General features: G+C 57.4%; 1 protein-coding gene across 13 annotated transcripts in view; it reads left to right on the top strand.

Moving 5' to 3' along the window:
• The window catches only part of DTNB (dystrobrevin beta), a 138,767-nt gene that overhangs the window by 79,011 nt on the left and 35,007 nt on the right, over nt 1–24,749 (top strand). For 7 of the 13 annotated variants that reach the window (XM_058834266.1, XM_058834264.1, XM_058834262.1 and 4 more), the window contains 4 exons: nt 3,717–3,802; nt 5,280–5,393; nt 7,978–8,074; nt 14,022–14,042. In XM_058834266.1, the coding sequence (XP_058690249.1) occupies nt 3,717–3,802; nt 5,280–5,393; nt 7,978–8,074; nt 14,022–14,042 (318 nt within the window). Of the gene's footprint in view, nt 1–3,716; nt 3,803–5,279; nt 5,394–7,977; nt 8,075–14,021; nt 14,043–14,378; nt 15,131–20,281; nt 21,581–24,749 lie in introns of those variants that run through there. The other 6 variants (XR_009277127.1, XR_009277126.1, XM_058834267.1 and 3 more) reach the window with 3 other exon arrangements.

Genomic DNA, 24,749 nt, shown 5'->3' with positions numbered 1-24,749 from the left:
AGCCAAAACCTCCCCAGGGAGGGAGTGGGAGCTGCTGGGGCAGTGCTGGCTCTGCTGGAGCACAGATAAATCCAGCAAACCCCCAGAGAACAATCCAAACAATCCAAACCTTGATTCAATCACAGCTTCATCTGTTTGTCTCCCTCTGCTGCTCTGCTCGGCCTGAGCTGAGGAACAATCTCCTGTTCCCATCAGGGGTTGTGTCCTGACACAAGCAGGGCAGAGCTGCAGGATTCCCCCTGGCACACCCAGAGAAGGCTTTTGTGTGCTTCAGGGCAATATTTCCAGGAGAAAGGAACCTCTGTCAGCACTCTGGTTTGGTTCTGGAGTGTTCTGGACAGCCCAGGGTGACTCTGGTTTGGTTCTGGACAGCCCAGGGTGACTCTGGTTTGGTTCTGGACAGCCCAGGGTGACTCTGGTTTGGTTCTGGAGTGTCCAGGACAGCCCAGGGTGACTCTGGTTTGTTCTGGAGTGTTCTGGACAGCCCAGGGTGACTCTGGTTTGGTTCTGGACAGCCCAGGGTGACTCTGGTTTGTTTTGCAGTGTTCTGGACAGCCCAGGGTGACTCTGGTTTGGTTCTGGACAGCCCAAGGTGACTCTGGTTTGTTCTGGAGTGTTCTGGACAGCCCAGAGTGACTCTGGTTTGGTTCTGGACAGCCCAGGGTGACTCTGGTTTGTTCTGGAGTGTTCTGGACAGCCCAGGGCTGACTCTGGTTTGTTTTGCAAACATTTCTGCCTCCTGCATCCCTCTCCCACCAGCTCCAGCTCTGCTCCCACAGCCTCAGGGTTTCTCCTTGAAAAGCCCAGCTCCATCCTGAGCCAGATGTTCCTGGTGCTCCCCAAACCTCTGGGGGAGTGAGGCAGCCCCAGGGCCCCCCAGGACTGTCCTGAGCTGTGCAGAACTGCAGGAGAATTGATGACCAGGGGCCACACTCAGCTCTGCACGAGAGGATGGTGAGGGGAGCTTTGTGGAGGAGTCACAGCAGTCAGGGCTTGCCCACGCTGCTCCTGGCTGCTCCTCCCTCAGCACTGGGCACTGCTCACATCCCTTTGGCATCTCCTCAGTGCTGCCCACACCTGAAGGAAGGGTGAGATATTCCCTCCCTTCGGGTTTTAGGCGTGATTTGATAGAAGATTTTAAAACAAAGACTGAGCAATCCAGGTCTCCTGTTATTTCAACCTGCACTTGGCTTCCTGGCTCCCTCCTCTCCTCCAGGAGGTTTGTGAGCCCTTGCTGTCCCTTGTTTCCTCTGCCTGCAGCCCCCAGGAGCTGTGGCACAGGTGACAGGGGCACAGCTCTGCTGTCCCTGGGATCTGGGATCTGCTGCCAGCACCCCCAGGCTTGGCCAGAGCCCCCCAGAGCGGGGCTGGGAGGGGCAGAGTGGCTCAGACTCATCCCTGGATGTGCTGAATGTGGGAGCTCTGCTCCTGCTCTGGGGATCCTGGATCCCCCCAGTCTGTGAGCCTTGGTGTGGAGAGGAGCAAGGCTCACTCTTGAAAAGCTTCAGTGAGGGCCAGAAGGGGCAGGAGCCAGTCTGGGGGTGTTTGGTGAACCCCAGAGGTTCACAACTCCCCCTGCACACCTTTCCCTTGCTTTGCTAAATGCATTTTCATGAAGGTCACACATATTCAAACATTCCTTGGAGTTCTTTTACTCCTTCTGGGAATCCTGGAGCTTGCTTTGACCCCTGACTGGTCATGCAGTAGTGTAGATTTGATTTTGGGGAGCTGTGTGTGCCATTTCCTCACAACAACAACACCCAGGGAATTACCCATGGCCACAGTGTGCAGTCCTTTGTGCTCCTTTTCTCTCCACGTCACCTGTGTGCTTCAGTATTGTCACCCAGTCATCCAAACAGCTTTAGCTGTTTCCACAAACTGATTGGGTTATTCTCATAATTGCCAGAATTCTCAAAATTTCTGTTTGTAGTTACAAACAGAAAAACATCCTGCAAAAGTTAGCATTACATAGCCTCTATTTCAATATTTTGTGTAAGCCTAAACTCTAATATACTGATCACACTCTGTCAAGAACACTTAAACGTGATTACAAATGGTGCAAGTTCAAAGTTGTGGTGAATAATAATTTGCAAAGGTTAATACATAATAGTGAAAGCCAGTATAGTTTATAGAATTATTGATAACAATTGGAGGTTCAGGTGTGGCTCACTCAGGATTAATGTCCCTTCCTGGGGAATCCCCTGCAGTGCTGGCAGCTCTCACTGGTCCTGTGGGGTGTTCAGGACACATTTAAATTTAAGATAAATTTAGATTTAAGATCCATTCTATGGATTTTCCTGCTGGGAGAGAGCTGGGCCTTGCAGAGGTTGAGTTGTTTGGGGTTTTTTAGTGATTGTGGCTGATGCTGTTGGCTCCCAGGTGGAGCTGGAGGAGGTGCTGAGGGTGGGGATGGAGCAGGGGATGAATCCCTGGAGCTGCAGGGCAGGCAGGGAGCTGAACACACAGGGAATCACAGCCCTGGGTCCTGAGACGGGAATGCTGCCAGGGGAGGGAACAGACACACAATTCCAGGACAGACAGGACAGGATGGGACAGGACAGGACGGGACAGGACAGGATGGGACAGGAGCTCCCCTCAGGACAAGCAGCACCCTGGGAATGTGGGGATGGATTCCATCCCTGTGTTTATGACAAGGATGGGATTCGCCATCACAATCCCAGGAACCCCAAATTCTCCCAGGGTGAGGGCACTGAGGATGAGGCTGGGAGGTGGCTGCAGTTTGTGCTGGCCTGGCAGGGCTGGAGCCCGTGTGGCACTGGGGGACATGGGCAGGACACTGGGGGACATGGGCAGGGCTGGAGCCTGTGTGACACTGGGGGACATGGGCAGGACACTGGGGACATGGGCAGGGCTGGAGCCTGTGTGACACTGGGGGACATGGACAGGACACTGGGGACATGGGCAGGGCTGGAGTCCCTGTGGTGGGACCCCTGGGGCTGGGACCCCTGGATGGGACCCCGGGCTGGGACCCCCTGGGGCTGGCTCCAAACCCTGCATGTAGTGAGGGGTCAGTGTCACTGTTGTCACTGTTGTCACTGCTGTCACTGCTGTCACTGGGATGTCACTGGTCTCACTGGTGTGTGTCACTGCTGTCCCTCTCTGTCCCTGCTGTCACAGTGTCCCTGCTGTCCCTCTCTGTCCCAGTGTCCCCAGTGTCCCCGGTGTCACCATGTCCCTCTGTGTCCCTGCTGTCCCAGTGTCCCCGATGTCCCTGCTGTCCCTCTCTGTCCCAGTGTCCCCAGTGTCACCATGTCCTTCTGTGTCCCCAGTGTTACCATGTCCCTCTGTGTCCCAGTGTCCCTGGTGTCCCTGCTGTCCCTCTGTGTCCCTCTCTGTCCCAGTGTCCCCAGTGTCTCTGCTGTCCCTCTCTGTCCCTGCTGTCCCCGTGTCCCGGGTGTCACTGTGTCCCTCTGTGTCCCAGTGTCCTGGGTGTCCCCGTGTCCCTGGTGTCACCATGTCCCTTTGTGTCCCGGGTGTCCCCGTGTCCCGGGTGTCACCGTGTCCCTCTGTGTCCCAGTGTCCCTCTCTGTCCCTGCTGTCCCCGTGTCCCTGGTGTCACCGTATCCCTCTGTGTCCCAGTGTCCCTCTGTGTCCCAGTGTCCTGGGTGTCCCTGGTGTCACTGTGTCCCTCTGTGTCCTGGGTGTCCCGGGTGTTGCCATGTCCCGGGTGTCACCGTGTCCCTCTGTGTCCCCAGCCCCGCCCGCCGGCAGAGCTGCCGTTCAGTTTCGATGCCAACCGGCAGCAGCGGCAGCTGATAGCGGAGCTGGAGAACAAGAACAGGTACGGAGCAGGCACAGCCCCCTGCGGGCTCTCATTGACCACATCGCTTTCACAGCTTCTGCTGGGCTGCAGTTCCCTCATTAACTGATCAATGAGTCATTAACGGTAGTTAATTATCCTGGGGAGGGGCTGCCCTGCCCCTGTGCTCAGGTGAGACCCCAGCCCTGGGGATCCCAACAGCACAAGGAGCTGGAGCTGCTGGAGAGAGCCCAGAGGAGGCCCCAGAGCTGCTCCAGGGCTGGAGCCCCTCTGCCATGGAGCCAGGCTGGGAGAGCTGGGGGTGCTCACCTGGAGAAGGATCCAGGGAGAGCTCAGAGCCCCTTGCAGGGCCCAAAGGGGCTCCAGGAGAGCTGGAGAGGGACTGGGGACAAGGGCTGGAGGGCCAGGAGCCAGGGAATGGCTCCCAGTGGCAGAGGGCAGGGCTGGATGGGATTTGGGGCAGGAATTGTTCCCTGGCAGGGTGGGCAGGCCCTGGCACAGGGTGCCCAGAGCAGCTGGGGCTGCCCCTGGATCCCTGGCAGTGCCCAAGGCCAGGCTGGACACTGGGACAGTGGGAGGTGTCCCTGCCATGGCAGGGGTGACACTGGAGGGGCTCTGGGGTCCCTTCCAAAGCCAAGCAGAGGATTTTTGTTGCTCCAGAGGATCAGCTGTGTCCATGGTGTCCCAGTGCCCAGCTGGCACCCAGAGCCTGCCCAGCCCTGTCCCCAGGCACCCTGAGCAGTGGGAAAAGGCTGCTCCAGGGAAGTTTGGAGCAGAATCAGTTCCTGGAGAGCAGGAACAGCTCGGCCCTGGCACTGCTGCAGCTTCAGTGCTCTAGCAGGAGACCCTGCAGGTATTTGGGCTGGTTCCTGGAGATCCTGGCTGAGGGAGCTCTCTCAGTGCTGCTGGAGGCCCTGCCAGGAGAGCAGAGCAGTGTTGGGGGGAGAGCTGGAGGTGACACTCTCCCTTTGGAAGGGTTTCATCCCTGCTGCACTGCAGCCTTGGCCATCCCTGGCCACCACAGGGACCTGAACCTTTCCCTGGGGAGAGCTGAGGCTTTGCTGCTGGTGCAGCCAGCAGTGCTGGGGAGGGGAGCGTGTCCCCAGCCCCTCCTGCAGCCCCTGCAGGGCAGCAGTGCTGAGCTGGAGCTCTCCTGCAGCTCTCCTGCAGCTCTCCTGCAGCTCTCCTGCAGCCCCTGCAGGGCAGCAGTGCTGAGCTGGAGCCTCCTGGAGCTCTCCTGCAGCCCCTGCAGGGCAGCAGCGCTGAGCTGGAGCCTCCTGGAGCTCTCCCAGAGCCTCCTGCAGCTCTCCTGCAGCTCTCCCAGAGCTCTCCTGCAGCTCTCCCGGAGCTCTCCCGGAGCTCCCCGAGCCCGTTCCACGCTGGCCCTTGGGGACACATGGCCACGGGAGATGTGGCAGCGCCGCTCCGGGGCCGTGCTCCCGTCCCCAGGGGTGAGCCCAGCCCAGGGCTGAGCCTGTCCCGTTCCCTCCGTGGCCAGGGAGATCCTGCAGGAGATCCAGCGGCTGCGGCTGGAGCACGAGCAGGCCTCGCAGCCCACGCCGGAGAAGGCGCAGCAGAACCCCACACTGCTGGCTGAGCTGCGGCTGCTGCGGTGAGCGGCACTGGGGGGATGGGATGGGCTACTGGGGCTGCTGGGATGGGCTGCTGGGATGGGCTACTGGGGCTGCTGGGATGGGCTACTGGGGCTGCTGGGGCTGCTGGGATGGGCTACTGGGATGGGCTACTGGGGCTGCTGGGATGGGCTACTGGGGCTACTGGGATGGGCTACTGGGGCTGCTGGGATGGGCTACTGGGATGGGCTACTGGGCTGGGCTCCTGGGACTACTGGGGCTACTGGGATGGGCTGTGGGGCAGCTGGGATGGGCTACTGGGCTGGGCTCCTGGGACTACTGGGGCTACTGGGATGGGCTGTGGGGCAGCTGGGATGGGTTACTGGGGCTGCTGGGACGGACTCCTGGGCTACTGGGGCTACTGGGATGGGCTGTGGGGCTACTGGGCACCTGGGCTACTGGGGCTACTGAGGCTCCTGAGCCGGGCTACTGGGCCCCTGGGCTGGGCTGGGCTGGGCTGGGCTGGGCTGGGCTGGGCTGGGCTGGGTTAGGGGCAGGTCCTGGCAGGGCCATCTCACACCGGGGCTGGGGCAGCACCTTGAGCTTTGCCTGGGAGGGTTCAGGAGGAAGGAAGAGGCTCCCCTGGAGGGAATCCTGCTTGCAGAGCTCAGGGAGGTTTGTGAAGGAGGAGTCAGCAGCACTGGGGGATCCTGCAGGCATTTTCCAGCCTCAGGGACTCCGGGATCCTGAGGGTCACTGCCTGTGCTGTCTCCTTGTGAGCAACCAAACACCCCAAACCCTCACTCCTGCAGGAATTGCAGCTGGGATGGGCAGGATATGGGACTGTGATTGTCTGTGAGCAGCAGCCAGCACCTGATCTCAGTGCTGCACACAACCCAGGCTGTGAAAGCAGGGAATGATAATCCATGGAAAATCCTGTCCTGGGGCTGGAGCTCTGCAGGGAGCCCTGGGGATGAGTCAGCTCCAGCTCTGCTGACCTTGGAGAGGCCCTGGATCTGTGTCCTGGCAGATCCCTGCCTGGCAGAGCAGCTCTGCCTTTCCTCCTGCCTGCAGGACCACAGGAACCTGGAATCTCAGAAGGTTTGGGCTGGGAGGGACCCCAGAGCCCCTCCAGTGCCACCCCTGCCATGGCAGGGACACCTCCCACTGTCCCAGTGTCCAGCCTGGCCTTGGGCACTGCCAGGGATCCAGGGGCAGCCCCAGCTGCTCTGGGCACCCTGTGCCAGGGCCTGCCCACCCTGCCAGGGAACAATTCCTGCCCCAAATCCCATCCAGCCCTGCCCTCTGGCACTGGGAGCCATTCCCTGGCTCCTGTCCCTCCATTCCTGGTGAAGATTCCCACTCCAGTTTCCCTGTAGGCCTCTCCAGATCCTTAATTTAAGAGCCACAGTCTGCAGCATGCAAAAAGACACTGAGAGAAACCCCCAGTGTTTGTTAATATCCCAGGTCAATGTTTGTTGATATCCCAGAGCTTTCTGTCCTTTAAAGAGAACTCTTGCTGGAATTCCCAGGGTGGATTATCCAGGGTGGCAGCACCAGGGCATTCCAGGGTTCCAACAGGTGATGTTTCAGTGGGGCTGAGACACTCTGGTGTCCACCAGAGCCCCTGCAGAGGAATAAACCATCCCTTCCACCTTTCCTGCTTTTCCCTGGCTCATTCCTCCCCTGCCAGGCTGGGATCTGTGGGGACACATCTGCCTTTCAGCTCCTCCTTTATTGCTCCCTGCTGGCTGTGAGCACAAACCCCAGCCTGGCTCCTGCAGCCAGGGGAGGGAAGGGAGGGCAAGGGGAGCTCACTGGGGCTCTGCTGCTGTTCCTGGGGCAGCAGGAGCAGCTCTGGCTCCCCCAGGGGCACTGGACCTCTCCTCCAGCACCTGCAGCCTTTCCCCTCTCACTGCCTCCCTTTGCTCCCAGAGCTCACCCTGCTGTGCCTGAGCTCCACGGGATGCTGGGCTCTGCTGCTCAGAGACACCAAAAGAGGTTTTTTCTGCCTGCTCTGATGCTCAGAGACACCAAAAGAGGTTTTTCCTGCCTGCTCTGATGCTCAGAGACACCAAAAGAGGTTTTTCCTGCCTGCTCTGATGCTCAGCAGGGCCTCCCTGGCAGTTGGAGTGGGCCTGGCTCAGAGGAATTGTCCTCTCCATGTCCCTGGTGCTGAGCCTCACTCCAGGTGTTTTAATGGGAATTGTCCTCTCCATGTCCCTGGTGCTGAGCCTCACTCCAGGTGTTTTAATGGGAATTGTCCTCTCCATGTTCCTGGTGCTGAGCTTCACTCCAGGTGTTTTAATGGGAATTGTCCCCTCCATGGTGCTGAGCCTCACTCCAGGTGTTTCAGTGGGAATTGTCCCCTCCATGGTGCTGAGCTTCACTCCAGGTGTTTCAGTGGGAATTGTCCTCTCCATGTCCATGTTCCTGGTGCTGAGCCTCACTCCAGGTGTTTCAGTGGGAATTGTCCTCTCCATGTTCCTGGTGCTGAGCCTCACTCCAGGTGTTTCAGTGGGGAGCAGGACAAAGGTGGGACCCGAGGTCACTTGGACACAGGAGAACTCCCCAGGGAGGGTGGAGACCCCTCAGGTTTATTTAGTGCCTTTGTCCCTGGCACAGGCAGAGGAAGGATGAGCTGGAGCAGAGGATGTCAGCGCTGCAGGAGAGCAGAAGAGAGCTGATGGTGCAGCTGGAGGGGCTGATGAAGCTGCTCAAAGTAAGGAATCTGCTGTTGGAAAGGCAGCAAATCCCTCCCTTCCCCCGGTGCTCTGGGATCCCCCAAAACCCTTCCTGAGGAGCAGGACGAGTTTGCCAGGAGCCATCTCCACCCCAGCTCTGTGTGGGGTGCAGGGGGTTAATGCTTTTCCAGGTTTGTGGGGGTGAAACACTGAGATTTGGAGTGGTTTAACAAAGTTTGATTTGGTAACTGGGGCTGAGTACTTCCCACTCCCACTGGGAGACAAACTGGGAGCAGGGCAGGATGAGACTGCCAGGGATGAGGAGCTGACCCTGCACAGCCCCTGCCACATCTGGGGTGTGAGGGAATGACCCTGCACAGCCCCTGCCACATCTGGGGATTGTGTGAGGGAACAGCCCCTGCCACATCTGGGGTTTGTGTGAGGGAACTGACCCTGCACAGCCCCTGCCACATCTGGGGATTGTGTGAGGGAACTGACCCTGCACAGCCCCTGCCACATCTGGGGTTTGTGTGAGGGTTCTGACCCAGCACAGCCCCTGCCACATCTGGGGTTTATTTGGGGGTTCTGGCTCTGAGCTCCAACAGAACATCTTTGCTGGGGTTCCTCTGGAAGCTCCGTTGTTTTTCTGGAGTCCCCCCCAAGCTCCCAGCTGAAGACTGGGCTGGGAAATTCTGTCACACCTTTGTTCTGTCTGCTCCAAATCAAACAAGAGTTTGTACAGTGAGGGGCAAAGCCTTGGAGAGCCTTTGGTGCAAGGCCAGGAGCCCCAGAGAGCCCCAGAACCTGTGGGAGGGGGCAGGAGGGAGAGACCTGGCAGGGTGACAGTGGCACAGAGGGGGTGACAGTGGCACAGAGGGGGTGACAGTGGCACAGGGGGTGACAGTGGCACAGGGGTGACAGATCAGCTGTAGGCACATCTGGATGGTTCCAGGAAAATTCAGAGCCTCTCTAAACTCAGAGAGAATTCCCTGGGACTCACAAGTGCCATCACTCCTCAGCTTGGGCTTCATCCTGGCCTGGAATTCCAGCCCCTGCCCTTCATCCTGGACTGGAATTCCAGCCCCTTCCCTTCATCCTGGCCTGGAATTCCAGCCCCTGCCCTTCATCCTGGGCTGCAATTCCAGCCCCTGCCCTTCATCCTGGGGCAGGGCTGTCCTTACAGGGGGTGATGATCCAACACCCCTCAGCAGGGCCTGGTTTATTCCCTGAGCACAACACACTGGCCTTGTTTGGGAATTCTGTTTTTCCTGAAGCCACTGGTTCTGCTCTGTGTTTTTCCTGCTCAGCTCATCAATGTCTGACTTCTAAAACCACAGGAATCCCAGAATCCCAGAATGGTTTGGGTGGGAATGGACCTTAAATCCCATCCAGTGGCACCCCTGCCATGGCAGGGACACCTCCCACTGTCCCAGTGTCCAGCCTGGCCTTGGGCACTGCCAGGGATCCAGGGGCAGCCCCAGCTGCTCTGGGCACCCTGTGCCAGGGCCTGCCCACCCTGCCAGGGAACAATTCCTGCCCCAAATCCCATCCAGCCCTGCCCTCTGGCACTGGCAGCCATTCCCTGGCTCCTGGCCCTCCATCCCCTGTCCCTCTGCAGCTCCATCCCCGTGAGGATGCCCAGGATGGGATGGACCCCCAGAGCTGCCCCAGCTCCATCCTGGGGCTCCCCTGCCCTGTTCTGAGCCCTCCCTGCCCCCCTGGCTCCCACCCCTGGCACCGTGGGCTCCTTTGTGCTTCCCCCCCTGGAGCCCCACAGCCTCTCCCCGATTAAAACCTCATCCAGAAGGACATCTGCTCTGGAACTGCAGGAATCCAAAGTGGAAAATTCCCTGCCAATGCAAATTTTCCTGAACAGTTGAAGATTCCTGCCTGGATTGCAGTGTGAGTTTGGCCTGCACCCTCTGCTTCTCCTCCATTCAATCCAGGAGCACTTTCCCCCCTGAGTTCAGCTCAGGCCAGGCACCCTCACTCTGGCCTTTAAATCAATTTAAATTTTAATCCATTTAAACAGGTACAGCTGAGCCCCTCCCAACCCCCTGCTCCATCAGCTTGTGGAAGGTTCTTTGCCCTGCCCAGATTTTTAACATAAATGTTTTATATTTGGGGAAAGCAAGGTGGATGTTGAGTTCCTCTCTGAGCCTCAGCAGCCAGAGGGGCTGCACTGCCCTTCCTGCCTGGTTCCTCTGGGAGCTGTCAGACACCCAGCATGGGATTATCTCGTGCTGGGGGTAAATCTCCTGCCCTGCCCATTTCCTGCCTCTGTGCCTTCAGGAGCCAAACCTGGGACACGTTCAAATAACCAAATCAGCTTTTCTTGGCGAGATTTCCTTTCCATGAAGTCCTAAAGCTTCTGTGGCACCTGTCAGTGGGGCCCTGCATCAGCATTCCTGACACTTAAATGTGAATAAAGTAATGACAGGGTGGGGCCATGGAATCCCACAGGGGTTTGGGTTGGGAAAGGACCTCAGAGCCCCTCCAGTGTCACCTCTGCCATGGCAGGGACACCTCCCACTGTCCCAGTGTCCAGCCTGGCCTTGGGCACTGCCAGGGATCCAGGGGCAGCCCCAGCTGCTCTGGGCACCCTGTGCCAGGGCCTGCCCACCCTGCCAGGGAACAATTCCTGCCCCAAATCCCATCCAGCCCTGCCCTCTGCCACTGGCAGCCATTCCCTGGCTCCTTGTCCAAAATCCTTCTCTCCAGCTCTCCTGGAGCCCCTTTGGGCCCTGCAAGGTCCCTTTTAGGTCACCCCAATAAACTTTTCTTGTTTAAGTTGTCTCCCCTCCCTGTTTGAATATCCACACCCAGCCCTGGGCATTCCAAGATCCATCACAACCTCCCTGCCCTGCCCCAGGTAGCTCCTGGCTCAGGTAATTATTTTAAGCTGCAAATTCCCCAGCCTGCTGAGCTAAAAATATCATTTCTTGTAGATACTTCTGACACCTTTTCTCATTATTGGTGTCAGAGCCTCCCTGTCTGCCGGTGCAGCCTCCAGGGGGAAGGGATGAGGCAGACACAGGATCCCTCCCTCCTCCCCTGCTCGGGATTTCACCCCCAGCCCCGGCGCTGCCTCCAGGCTCTGGTTTGTTCCTGATGTTGGTGTTTATTTCCAGCTCTCATTTTCAGTGGTTTTAGCCCTGCCAGACACGATTTTTCCCCGCCAAGGTTTTAGCTTCTCTCATCACTTGGAGCTCTTCAAAACTGCTCATGTATAATTTACATCAGCTGTTAAGCTTTTATGGGTTTTTTCCATTTTCTTATGCAGTATTTTTTTACATTTTTAATGCTGCCTTCATTTCACCATTTAGGGCTGGATTCAGCTCACCCAGCTCTTCTTGCCTGAGATTTTTGGGGCCTCAAATCCCTCTCAAAAGGAGAGTGAGGAAAGACCTTGTAGGTGTCAGCAGCTTCCCCTGAGGGGCAGCTCCAGCTCTGATCTGTGGGACAGGACTCAGGGAACAGCCAGGGGATTTGGGATGGAGATCAGGGCAAGGTTCTTCCCCAGAGGTGCTGGCACTGCCCAGGGAATGGTCCCAGCCCCGAGGCTGCAGGAGCTGCCCTGGATGGACCTGGTGGGTCCCTCCCAGCTCAGGATATTCCGTGATTCCAGGAAAGCCCAGCTGGGGAAGGCCATCCATCCATAGGTGTCCTCTGGAGCTTCATCCATTCTCCCCACACTGTGGTGCTTGGGGTCAGAGCTGGGAAAGGGCCTGGAACAGCCAGAGGTCCCTGGAACAGCCAAACCATTTCTGGTTCTGTGATTCCTGACCATTCCAGTTCTGTGATTCCTGACCATTGATGTAATTTGTTAATTGAGTTAATTGCCCCCTGGGGTCCTGCCCTGCTGTTCCTCACAGGGCTCTCCCCAGGCTGTTGAGATTCAGCTTTGGGGTTTTCCAGTGTTCCCACAAATCCTCCCCAGGAGTGTTGGGTTCCAGACACGGGAATTTCATGGAGTCACAGACTGGGCTGGCAGGGAAGGAAGGGAAGGAAGGGCAGAGGGGCTGTGGCTGCCCCATCCCTGGAATTGTCCAGGTTTTTCAGGCCCTGCAGCTCCCTGGGATGGTGGAGCTGTGGGTGCAGGCTGGGATTTGGGGTCCCTGCCCACCCAGGCCGTGCTGTGGCTCTGCTGAGCCCTCCCTGGAGCACTGCCTGCTCCTCCCAGGGCTCCAGGGAAATGCAGCAGACAGATCCCATTTCTCTGCTTCCATTTCCTCCACGGGAATTTCCTGGGGCTGCTCCGGTGATTTATCCCTGCTCCGCCCCTGCGAGCTCCATCCCTCCTGACAGGGCTCAGCCACATCTGGACTTGATGCCAGGGCCTCCTTTTTCAAACTAACAACTTTTTTTTGGTGGAGTGGAGATCATTTAAGATCTTTCCCCTGGCCTGGGTCCCCATCTGGTGCCGTGAGTCCTGGTGGGAAACGTGTGGGATTTGGGATGTGGGGAAATCTGCCAAGCAGCACCAAAGGCACACCCGAAGGAACCTTGGGAATCTTGGGAGAAAACCCAAAAAATATCTGCCCAAAAGCGTGGGATTCTCCCCCAAACCCAAAAATATCTGCCCAAAAGCATGGGATTCTCCCCCAAACCCAAAAATATCTGCCCAAAAGCATGGGATTCTCCCCCAAACCCAAAAATATCTGCCCAAAAGCATGGGATTCTCCCCCAAACCCAAAAATATCTGCCCAAAAGCGTGGGATTCTCCCCCAAACCCAAAAAATATCTGCCCAAAAGCGTGGGATTCTCCCCCAAACCCAAAAATATCTGCCCAAAAGCATGGGATTCTCCCCCAAACCCAAAAATATCTGCCCAAAAGCGTGGGATTCTCCCCCAAACCCAAAAATATCTGCCCAAAAGCGTGGGATTCTCCCCCAGCCCCCCCAGGCTCTGGTGGGAAAGCAGCTCCCAGTGGTCAGTGAGAAGAAGCTGCTTTAAATTAAGGGAAAGGTTCTGGTTAATCCTGCTCAGATGGGAGATCAGCAAGGGAAGGTTGATAAATGGGTTCATGGATTTCCAGGCCAGAAGGAGCTTTCATCCCACGGATTTTAATTCCATGACCTGAATTTCTGGGGGGCTGTGCTTGGCCATGCTCCTGCTGCCCTCTCCATGGGCAGGGAGTCACCTGGAGGTGCTGGAATTGCTGCTTTGGGACACACGAGGCTCAGCAGCACCCTGGGCAGCCCTTGTGTCACACACAGGCTCAAAAATTCCTCAAAAAAAAATTGTGAGAGGACAAAATCCATGGAAATGTGTGAATTACCAAGGAGACTCTGGCCTGATGACATTTCACTCGTTCCCAGCAATCCTCCTGCAGTCACAGTGCCCAGTCACAGTGGGCATTTCCCTGCTTCAAACAGGGAGAAATCCACCCATATTTCACCTTTTTTTTGTCCTCCAAGTCAGGAGGGGTCGGTGCTGGGACCCTGCAGCCCAGGAGCTGCTCTGTGTGCCTCTCTCCTCATCTCTGGTGTGGTGTCCCCTCCCAGCTGTGGCTGCTCTGTCCTGTTCCCCTGGCAGGGGTCCTGCAGTGGCCAGGGGGCTGCCCCAGGGGGTGGCTGCTGCTGCTGGGGCTCTGTGCTGGCACATTTCTGTGTGTGGCAGTGCCAGGGGATGGCTCTGGGGTGTGCCAGGGTCATGGATTGGGTTGGGAGGGAGCACAGAGCCCCTCCAGTTCCCCCCAGCGTGGGCAGGGCCAGCTCCTGGAGGAGCAGACACCCCTGGACATCCTGTCCTGTCTGCCAGGGATCCACACTGTGATCCCCATCCCACCTGAGTGCCTGGGGCCACCAGAGGCCCTGTGAGGTGACAATGGGACAAATGTCACCCCCCAGCCCTCTGTCCTGGCTCCTGCAGGGCTGGCACCACGTTCTGTCCTCTCACTGTGTGCTTGGGGGGAGAATTTTCATTTTCACACGATAAATAATCTTTCCTCTCTCTCTCTTCACCTTTTGCCCACGTCTCTAGGAAGAAGAGCAAAAGCAGGCAGTAAGTTGACTTCACTTTGTAGGTGATCTGACTTTTATTATTTATTTTTTTTTCTTGCTGCATGAAATCCATTTTCTGTTAATTGGCTTGTATGCAAATGAACCCTGGGAATGGGGTGGGGGCCTTTTCTGCTTGGGAGCTGGAGCACAGGCTGTGTGAGCTTCCAGCAGAGCAGGGTTTGTGCAGGGAGGTGTTATCCCATGATTGCCATGGGCTGGGCTGCTGAGGCTCCTGTGGAATCGTGCATGACCGTGAGCCTGGGGATGCTCAGCTGGCCCCTTCTGTGGGAGATCCTCGGGAGTTCCAGGTGCTGAGGAAGCTTTCTTGTCTCTTCAGGAATCCTTTCATTTGCCTCCTTGCCACACACAAGTCCGTGCATGAAAAGTAATTAATGATTTAATATTCTGGGCATGGTTCCACATCCTGCAGTGCTGCCAGAGGCTCCTTGAGCAGTCCCGGGGCGCTGCTTGCAGCCGGGAGCGGTGCAGGAGCAGGAGACGAGAACGCCTGGCCTTTGTTGCTGTTTATTCCCGTTTTCCCTGCTCAGAGCCGAGCTCCGTGTGTGAATTTCGGGATCCACTCCAGAGGGAGCCCTTCTGCTTTTCTCGGGAGCAGCCAGATGTTGAGTGTCTGCTCCCCAGCAGAACATGGTTCCTTTACACCCCGAGGTTTCAGTGCCCACTGAGCGTGGTTTGCACCCTCTGCTCCTCAGACAGAGCTGGATGTTGGGCACAGTCCCTTGTTTGCTGTAGGGAAACACATTTTGGGGTAGCCTCTACTGCTGGAAACATTTCAGTTTTGTGTGCTGAAGCTGACCTTTGGTGACTCCTGGCTGGGATTTGGTTGCTTTAACCCAGTCTGAGGTGGTGGTGAGTGGGCACCTTCCACTGGAGCCCAGCTCACCCTCAGGTAACCATGGAATCCTGGATTTGGGTGGGAAGGGACCTTAAACCTCTCCCAGAGCTATCAGGGACACCGAAGCCATGGATGTCCATGTCCTGTAATTGTGATTGTCATGTTGGCACGTGTTAAACCACAGGACACCTGCCACTGTCCCACTGTCCAGCCTGGCCTGGGGCACTGCCAGGGATCCAGCAATGCCAGCCCAGCCCCTCCCCACCCTCCCAGCGAGGGATTTGGTTGATTGAGGGAAGCAGGAGCTTCAGGGAATGTCCTGGGGGAAGGAGAAGCCCCAGGACACGGCCAGCCCTGCTCTCCAGCTTCCAGTGCCAGTGGAATTTCACACAGTGTGTCCTTCTCCTCCCCAGCTCCACTCCAGCAATAATCCTCTGCAGGGAAGGGCTGTGCTTTCTGTTAGCTCCATTTTCCCGTGCTGCGCTCTCATCTGCACTGTGGAGATAGAAAAAGGGTGAATATGAGATCAGGGAGGAAGCTGATGAGTTTTGTGTCCCTTTTTTCCCTGGAACACCGTGCCAGGAGGAGGAGAAAGAGCCAAAACTAAAATCACATCAGCACAGTGACATTCCATCCGGGCCCATTCCTTTGGAATCAGGAATGGAGGAGCCACAATTGATTTGAAGCTCAAGAAAGGCAGGTTTTGACCTGCTGAAGGAGACATTTCTGGTCTGTAGGAATCGAAGCTTTGCATCCTCCCTTTGCATGGCCTGGAGTGGCTGGAGCTGCTGTGAAGGTGCAGCCTGGAAATGCCAGGACAGGCTGCGCCCCTTGGCTGAGCATCTCAGGCTGGCTGGGGTGGGAAGGCAGCTCTGGAGAACACTCAGAGCAGCCCTGGTGTTCAGAACAGGCTGCTGGGCTCTGTCCATCGCCATGGAAACAGCCAAGCCCAGCCTGGGCCGGGTGGGAAGGAGCTTGGAGCCCATCGTGTTCCATCCCCAGCCCTGGGCAGGGACAGACACCTCCCGCTGTCCCCGGCTGTCCCAGCCCCACCCAGCCCGGCCTGGAGCAGCTCTGGGGCTGTGCAGGAGAAGGCCTGGCTGTCTCAGGCCAGGGGTGGCTGTGTGGGTGAGGATGTGGATGAGGAGAGCAGCCATGGATCAGGACCAGCAATGCTGGATTCACTTTGGGAATCTCTGCTCTTCCTCCTCTCTGGGGCTGCAGGTGCCTTTCTGCCTCACTCAGAAGCTCAGTTTGAATTGTGAGGAATTTCCGTCAGGAGAGGGCCACTCTCCCATCCTGGTGTGGTGCAGCAGCTCCACAGATGTTCCCAGGTGTTCAGAGCTGATCTCCCATCCAGGCTGGGCAGACTCTGCTGTGTGCTGGGGAGGAGCAGAGCCCTGTGAGGAGATGTCATCCTGGAGCCTGGAGCCATGAGGTGTCCATGACCCACCACGGCTGGGATTGCTGTGTTCCAGCCAGGAAAACCCAAATTTCCACCATGGCTGGGATTGCTGTGTCCCAGCCAGTGAAACCCAAATTTCCACCATGGCTGGGATTGCTGTGTTCCAGACAGGATAACCCAAATTTCCACCATGGCTGGGATTGCTGTGTCCCAGCCAGTGAAACCCAAATTTCCACCATGGTTGGGATTGCTGTGTCCCAGCCAGGATAACCCAAATTTCCACCATGGCTGGGATTGCTGTGTCCCAGCCAGGATAACCCAAGTTTCCAGCAGGAGCCTTTCCATGGCACAGCTGCTGAGGAGCCTGCATAATGTGCTGAGCATTAAACCCTCTTTGTCTCGTGGTGGGAGCTCACAGGGATTCCCGAGGATGTGCAGCACAGGGATGGTGTCCTTGGCCTGTCCCACAGTCCCACAACAATCCCAGAGCAGCAGCAGGAGCATCCCTGGTGCCAAACAGGCACAAAAACCGCTCCAGGCGGAGGGGCTGAGGCACTGGGATGGAATCCCTGCCCCCAGGAGCTGTGGGAACAGCAGAGCAGAGGGGCTCAGCAGCTCAGGGTGCAGCAGAAGATGTGGATGTGTGCTCAGCCAGCGATGGGATGGGTCTGTGGGAGGGTTTCTCCTCAAGCCCATGGAGAGGGAGTCAGGAATTCTCATTTTCCTGCTGTGCTTCAGGTGGGTGTTTAGGGGAGACCTTCCAGCACCGCCCCTGAACGAGCTGAACCTCCTCAGCCTGGCTCCAGCACAGCCAGACAGCCCCAGAGCCCTGGGAGACAGGAATTCCCAACTTCCAGAGCCCTGGGAGAGAGGAATTCCCAGAGCCCTGTGAGACAGGAATTCCCAGATTCCAGAGCCCTGAGAGACAGGAATTCCCAACTTCCAGAGCCCTGGGAGAGAGGAATTCCCGTATTCCCAGAGCCCTGGGAGAGAGGAATTCACAACTTCCAGAGCCCTGGGAGAGAGGAATTCCCAACTTCCAGAGCCCTGGGAGAGAGGAATTCCCAACTTCCAGAGCCCTGGGAGAGAGGAATTCCCAACTTCCAGAGCCCTGGGAGAGAGGAATTCCCAGGAATTCCCAACTTCCAGAGCCCTGTGAGACAGGAATTCCCAGGAATTCCCAGATTCCAGAGCCCTGAGAGAGAGGTGGCCAAGGAGGCCTGGAGGTGGCCAAGGAGGGCCTGGAGGTGGCCAGGGAGGGCCTGGAGGTGGCCAAGGAGGCCTGGAGGTGGCCAGGGAGGGCCTGGAGGTGGCCAAGGAGGCCTGGAGGTGGCCAAGGAGGGCCTGGAGGTGGCACTCAGGGCACAGCTCAGGGCACAGCTCAGGGTGAGCTCAGGGCTGCTGTTCACTCCCAGCACGTGTTGGTGGCTCCAGAGGAACCACAGAAGCCTGGAGTGATCTGGGGGAAGCTCCAGTTGCAGTTCCCTGCTGCAGGGACAGCTCCACACCAAAGGCAGGAGAGCTCCCAGAGGAGGCAGGGAGGTTCAGAGCTGGCCAGGGACTCTGCAGAGCCCTGGATTTGTCCCTCAGCAGATGTTCCAAGGGGAGGCCGGGCCATCCCAGGGAGGAGCAGCCCTGGGCACCAGTCAGGATTCCTGTCTGTCTGTCTGTCAGGGCTTCCCCGAGGATCTGCACTGTCCTGGGGTGGCTGGCTCAGGGGAGGGACAATCCCCTGGATTGTGGTGGTGCTTCCTGGAGCTGTGGGATGGAGATGGTGTCTGCAGGAGAGCTGGTGTCCTTCTGAAGGGAAAGAACCCCCTCAGTCCTGGGGCATTAGGGAATTTCTCTGGGCTCGGGGAGCCGGGCCCAGCTTGGCAGGGCTGAGAGGACCTGGGGAGGGACTGGGGACAGGGGATGGAGGGACAGGAGCCAGGGAATGGCTGCCAGTGGCAGAGGGCAGGGCTGGATGGGATTTGGGGCAGGAATTGTTCCCTGGCAGGGTGGGCAGGCCCTGGCACAGGGTGCCCAGAGCAGCTGGGGCTGCCCCTGGATCCCTGGCAGTGCCCAAGGCCAGGCTGGACACGGGGACAGTGGGAGATGTCCCTGCCATGGGACAGGAGGGAGATGCAGGTGATCTTTAGGGTGGGGTGTTGGCTGGGGAGGGGGTCCCTGTGGGTGCAGGGGGTTTTGTGCCCCATTGCTGCTGTCACCAGCGGGGTGTGCTGGCCTGTGTGACCCTGCTGGCACACGGGGACAGCAGCAGAGAGCCCCGGGCTGGCTCTGCTCCTGCTCTGGAGGAGCCAGAGGTGTTTTCCAGCCCGGGGAGCGCTCTCAGGGCCGTGTGGTTTCTCCTGGGCTGGGGAGCAGCCAGGAGGCAGCGCGGCCTCTGCTCCATTCATGCCTTCCCTGAATCACATTCCTCTGCCCTTAATCACCCTCTGGATCCCTGGGCTGCAAACAGGCCGGAGTTTGTTCCCTTTCTTGTCTTCCCAGCCCTGCCAAGTCCCGCAGCCGCTGGCCCGAGGCACAGGGGATGCCCTGGGGGAGCTCCCTCAAACCCAGCTCACAGCGTGGGCTCCATGCTCTGAACAGGTTCCCTGCCTGGAAATGGCTCCACTTTTACCCCCTGGAGAGAGGTTTCTGATTATTTTTTGTATTTTTTTGTTTGAAGGCGCGTTATTTGTGGAATGAGGATGGGAAAGGGAGCGGGGTGAGAGCGTTTCCAGTAGGACTGGGGGCTCACTGGGGATGGATGCGAGGTTTGGGGATGTGCTCAGTGCATTCCCCACTGGCTGGGAAGGACAGAATCCCCTGGGGTTTGTGTTGGGATGTGTGTGGGGGCTGTGGGTGCTGGAGGGTGCAGTGGGTGCTGGAGGGTGCAGTGGGTGCTGGAGAGTGCTGTGGGTGATGGAGGGTGCAGTGCCTGTGCTGGGGGTCTCCAGGATGGTTCCACACACTCAGCTCTCCCTTATTTCGGGCCCTGGCAGCAGCAGAGCCCAGGGAGGGCCATGGGAGGGTGGCACAGGACAGTCAGGTGTCCCACACGGTGCCAGCCTCCTCTGGTCCCCAGGCAGGCCAGGGGCTCCTTCAGCATCTCTGGGGCTCCTTCAGCATCCCTGCAAGGGGCCCAAAGGGGCTCCAGGAGAGCTGGAGAGGGACTGGGGACAAGGGCTGGAGGGACAGGAGCCAGGGAATGGCTGCCAGTGGCAGAGGGCAGGGCTGGATGGGATTTGGGGCAGGAATTGTTCCCTGGCAGGGTGGGCAGGCCCTGGCACAGGGTGCCCAGAGCAGCTGGGGCTGCCCCTGGATCCCTGGCAGTGCCCAAGGCCAGGCTGGACATCGCTCTGGCAGGTCTGGAATCACAGGAGGATGGAATGGTTTGGGTGGGAAGGGACCCCAGACCCCCTCCAGTGCCAGGACAGGGACACCTCCCACTGTCCCAGTGTCCAGCCTGGCCTGGGACATTTCACTGATCCCATTAAAGATCTCACTGGCAAGATCAGAGTGGGATTTTTGTTGGAGATACTCTCCCACTCGCTGGGTGTTCCCACCCTTTGTCCCCTGCTCCTGATGCCATCCTGGGATGACTTGGTGGCGTTTCTCATTCCCCTTCGACATTTCCAGCAATCGTTTGTTGCCACACTTGGGGACAGATATTCCTGAGCCTGTCACAGTTGTGTTTCCATCGTGGGGAGATGACTGGAGAGATGTTCTCCAAGGATTTGCATTTGTTTTGGCAAGATCTGACTTTCCTTGCTGTTTGTTTGGTGCCTGGGAAACGCGACGCTGCCGAGGAGTTTGGCAGGAGCGACGGCAGCGTTCTGGAATAATCTCCTCCAATGTATTTCCTTTGGGCACAGGCTGTAAGTGGTTAAATGAGCGTCCTTGTGCAGTCCAGGATGTGAAATATTTATTGCTTCCCTGCTGAATTTCATAGCCATGCTGACTCTTCTGAAACAATGCTTTCTTCACTCTGCAGGCAAGTGCTCCAGCACGTAACTGAGCTGGGGGTGCCGAGCGCTGCTGCTCGGGATGGGATCCAGCATCGCTGAGCTCCCTGCAGCCCCAGGCTCCAGCCTGGCACCATCAAAAGTGGCTCTTGCTGGAGTCTGAGATACACAGTGTGTGCCCTTTGTAGAGAAAAGTTACAGGTCTCAGCAGCTTTTCCACAGCAGCTTTGTCAGAGGCCAGAGCTGAACGTTTTCAGTGCTCGGTGGAGCTGTGTCCTGTTCAGAGACAGGGGGAGCTGGGGCTTGTTCAGGTGCTCAGGGGTGTCCAGCAGGGTGCTGATGAAATTGAAGTGAGATGCTGCTGGTGTCCTGGCTGTCACCTGGAGAAGGGATTGCTTCAGTCACAGACTGGTCTGGGTGGGAAGAGACCCTAAAGGCCCTCCAGTGCCACCCCTGCCATGGCAGGGACACCTCCCACTGTCCCAGGGTCCTCCAGCCTGGCCTTGGGCACTGCCAGGGATCCAGGGGTGTCCACAAAAACTTCTCTTTTTGTGGACTTTGGAAGAAGTTCACAAAAACCCTTCCATGGACAGTCACGGGAAATCCAGCAGAAGCCAACAGATCTTCATCCCCCGGCGCTCCTTGCAGGAGAAGATCCCTGGAGCTGAGCTGTGCCCACCCCGTGGGCTGAGGGTGGAGAATGCTCCTGGTGGTCACTAATTCAATGGCAGAGGAATTAATACTGCCCCTGCTTCTCTGGGTGCATCTGCAGAACTTTCCCTGGGATCATTATCCAGCCTGCAAGGGTAATCAAAGCCACGTGAAGGACATCTGGATCCACTGCTGCTTTATGTGGCACCTGGCCCTTATTAATAGTAATGAGGAAATGGCAGTTTGGGATTTCTTGACCTCACATGAAATTCATTTCTCTGGGCAAAGGTTGCGAGCAGATGGCAGCGATTTGGGGCTCCGTTGATCATCTGTTGCACAGACTTTATCGCTCTGCTTTGGCCCTTTCCTCTGCTGGGAACGATCCCTTTTTCCACCTCCTCTCTTTGTAAGGCTTGTCTTTTTCAAAGGGAGCCCTGAAACATCTTGTTAAAGCATGTTCTGTGCAGCAGCAGGGTTTAGGTATGGCCCGACACAACCAAACCATCCTGTTGAGCATAAATCACTCTTTTACTCGCTGCGGTGTAAACTTTTGTCTTTTTGAAGTTGGTGGTTTCCTCGGCGCTCTTGGCCCCTCTCCAGTTTGTTCTTTACCTCCCCAGGCCACAAATCCACTCTGGCACTCGGGCTTGGAGCAGAGGGAAGAGCTGCAGGGAGACACAATGGGCTGGGAACGTGGGGGCTGCTCAGCAGGAGGGGAGGGGGCTCTGTGGGGACCTTCCAGGAGATGGGACCATTCACTGGATGGGACTGGAGTGACAGGGCAAGAGGTGAGGGTTCACACTGAAAGAAGGGAAATTTGGATTAGATATTGCAACAGGATTGTTCCCTGGCAGGGTGGGCTGCCCCTGGATCCCTGGCAGTGCCCAAGGCCAGGCTGGACACTGGGACAGTGGGAGGTGTCCCTGCCGTGGCAGGGGTGGCACTGGAGGGACTCTGAGGTGAAGAATTCCGTGAAGGAATTGTTCCCAATTCCTGCTCAGTTATCCATTGGCACATCCCAGGTGTGGCAGAGCCCGGAGATCTCTGTGTCCCTTGGGACAGTGGTGAAGGTGTTCAGTGTCTCCTCTCTGGCCGAGGATCTCCGTGACAAATGGGACCAATTACGGCTCTGCTGGAAGAGTAAAACCTTTCACCTGGGGGTTTTTGGTGCTTACAGCTGATTTGAAGCAGGCTAGAAGCAAGATAAAGAAACCCAGGAACTACAGCAGCATTAGAGAAATAGCATGGATTGATGGATTGGGAATGCTGAGGTTGGACAGGGATCACTTCCCCGTGTGCCTGGTGGCTCCTGCACTGCCACAACACGGATTTACAGCCTGCTATCAGAAAATCCCAACCATCAGACACAGGTGAAATACCACACCGTGCCCCAGGAAGGGGAAAACCCTGTACCTGGAACCCATTTATCCATAGTGCTGCACCAAAACAGTCCTACCCAAGAGCCTGGCTCTGTGGAACATCAGTTCCAGCTGCAGCTTTGGCCTCGCGTGACGCTTTCAGCCTCAAACCTCTTGGGGTTTTTTATTTATCAAAGTGAAGTGGAAGTTGTTCCAACGACCCAAATCGTCGTGTAATCCAAATTGGGTTTACAGAGAAGTGCTGGTATTGTATTTATTGTGATTTAGCTGTGATTTCCTGCTGTAAATATCCCTCCAGTTTCACCAGCCTGAAGCAGATGTGCTTAAATCCACAAAGAATTAAAGCAGCGGAGCAATAGAAAATCTGGGGTTTCCAGCTGATGTAGTTCATGAGTGGATGATTCCACACAAACCCTGCTCAGGTGGATATCAGTTTTCTTTTCCCTGCCCCTTGCTCTGTTGAATTTCACCAAGTGTGGCTGAGGGAGGTGCTTTAAAAGAGCTCAGGATTCGTGGGCCTGGAAAAGCAGAGTCAGCCATTGCCCCTCCCCAGCGTGGGGCTCATTTGGAAACATCCCAGGTTCTCTTCCATTCCCCGGATCATTGGCAGCCTAATCCCGCGTTGCTGACGGCATTAGCGAGCCCATCAGAGAGCTGAGGGACAGAATTCCAGGAGATCTGCATCCAGGGCACGGGGCTGAGCTGTGTCAGGCTGTGCATCGGGATCAGGACCATGGCATCGCTGCTCTGGGTGGGAAAGGACCTTAAATCCCCTCCAGTGGCACCCCTGCCATGGCAGGGACACCTCCCACTGTCCCAGTGTCCAGCCTGGCCTTGGGCACTGCCAGGGATCCAGGGGCAGCCCCAGCTGCTCTGGGCACCCTGTGCCAGGGCCTGCCCACCCTGCCAGGGAACAATTCCTGCCCCAAATGCCATCCAGGGAAGCTCAGGTAGGACAAGGCACGATGTTTTGGTGTGGGTGTACGTGGCAGGAGATCAGGCTCCATGTCCAGAAGGTCTCTCCCAGCTCTGTGCTGCCCTAAACAGCTGGAGGTGACTGAAGGGTTTTGGGAGAATCCCTGGGTTCCAGACTCCCTGCTGATGATCCACGAGCCCCCTGAAGGTGGGAGGCTCTGGGGGAGGTTCTGCTGTGCTGGCCTTGAGGCCACCCACGTTCCCAGGGCTGCAGAGGGGAGCCCAGGGTGGCAGAACCCGACCCCAGCCCCATCTCCCTCCAGGATGGCACTGCCATGGGAAGCCACTGCTCCAGGGATTCTCCAGGTCCCTCTGTTCCATTGGAATATGGAGCTTCTTCCTAGGGACAGTAAAAGGGATCTTGCACACACAATAACCCAAGAGCCAGCAGGATTCAGATGAGCAATTTAGACAAGTAAACATCTCATCATGCCTCAAAATAAATGTGGGAAATTCGAGTTTTGTATAAAAACTTCCCCAAGCCTGGGAAGTTCACTCTTCAGGGAGAGCATTTGTGTTCAGCAGACAGTTCCACCTGGATGCCAAAGGTTCCCAAGTCTCAGGAATGTGGCAGCTGTGTTGCCCTCAGCCTGGGGACCTGTCCTGAGGATGAGGTGAGGGAGAATCCGTGAGATGGGAAATGTGGGAGCAGAGTCTGAGGGTGGGCAGGCCCTGGCACAGGATGCCCAGAGCAGATCCCTGGATCCCTGGCAGTGCCCAAGGCCAGGCTGGACACTGGGACAGTGGGAGGTGTCCCTGCCATGGCAGGGGTGCCACTGGAGGAGCTCTGGAGTCCCTCCCACCCAAACCATTCCCTGATTGTGTAGCCTGGCCCCAGACAGCAGTGCCTGTTGCTGTGAGCAGAGCTGAGCTTTGATTCCCTGTTGCTTTTTTTCTCTCAAAGAAGAAAATCTGTTTTTTTCCTGATGCCCAATGCGAAGTGTTTCAGTGTCCATGAGCCATGGGCTGTAGCCTGTGGTCCATGAGCCATGAGCTGTGGTCCATGGGCTGTGGTCCATGGGCTGTGGGTTCTGATCCATGAGCTGTGGGTTCTGGTCCATGGGCTGTGGTCCATGGGCTGTGGTCCATGAGCTGTGGGTTCTGGTCCATGAGCTGTGGGTTCTGGTCCATGAGCCCTGGGTGCTGAAGCAGCAGCAGCTCAGGGTGATCTCCAGGCCCTTTGCAGAGAGCCCCGAGCGGTCCCAGCAGCCGTGGCCATGCCCAGGGCTCTGTGCCAGGGGCTGGACGGAGCCTCTCAGCTCTGTGCCCTCCTCAGGGGGTGCTGCAGCCTGGGCAGGAGCTGGGCTGGCAGGAGGGGCTCTGGGTGCCCATCACGCTCCGTGGCCGTGTGTTCTGCGTTAGCCGGATCAGAGATCAGAGCTGCAGTGCTGGGACACGAGGAGCTGCCTCTACAGAGCAGCCTGCAGTGGTGTGGGGCAGCCCCACAGCATGGGCATCTTGCTGTGGGGCACAGCAGGCTGGGAGGAGCACC

This window comes from Poecile atricapillus, chromosome 3 (genome assembly GCF_030490865.1).
Source record: "Poecile atricapillus isolate bPoeAtr1 chromosome 3, bPoeAtr1.hap1, whole genome shotgun sequence".
In the NCBI taxonomy this organism is placed as follows: Eukaryota; Metazoa; Chordata; class Aves; order Passeriformes; family Paridae; genus Poecile; species Poecile atricapillus.
This window is presented reverse-complemented; position numbering and strand designations above follow the sequence as displayed.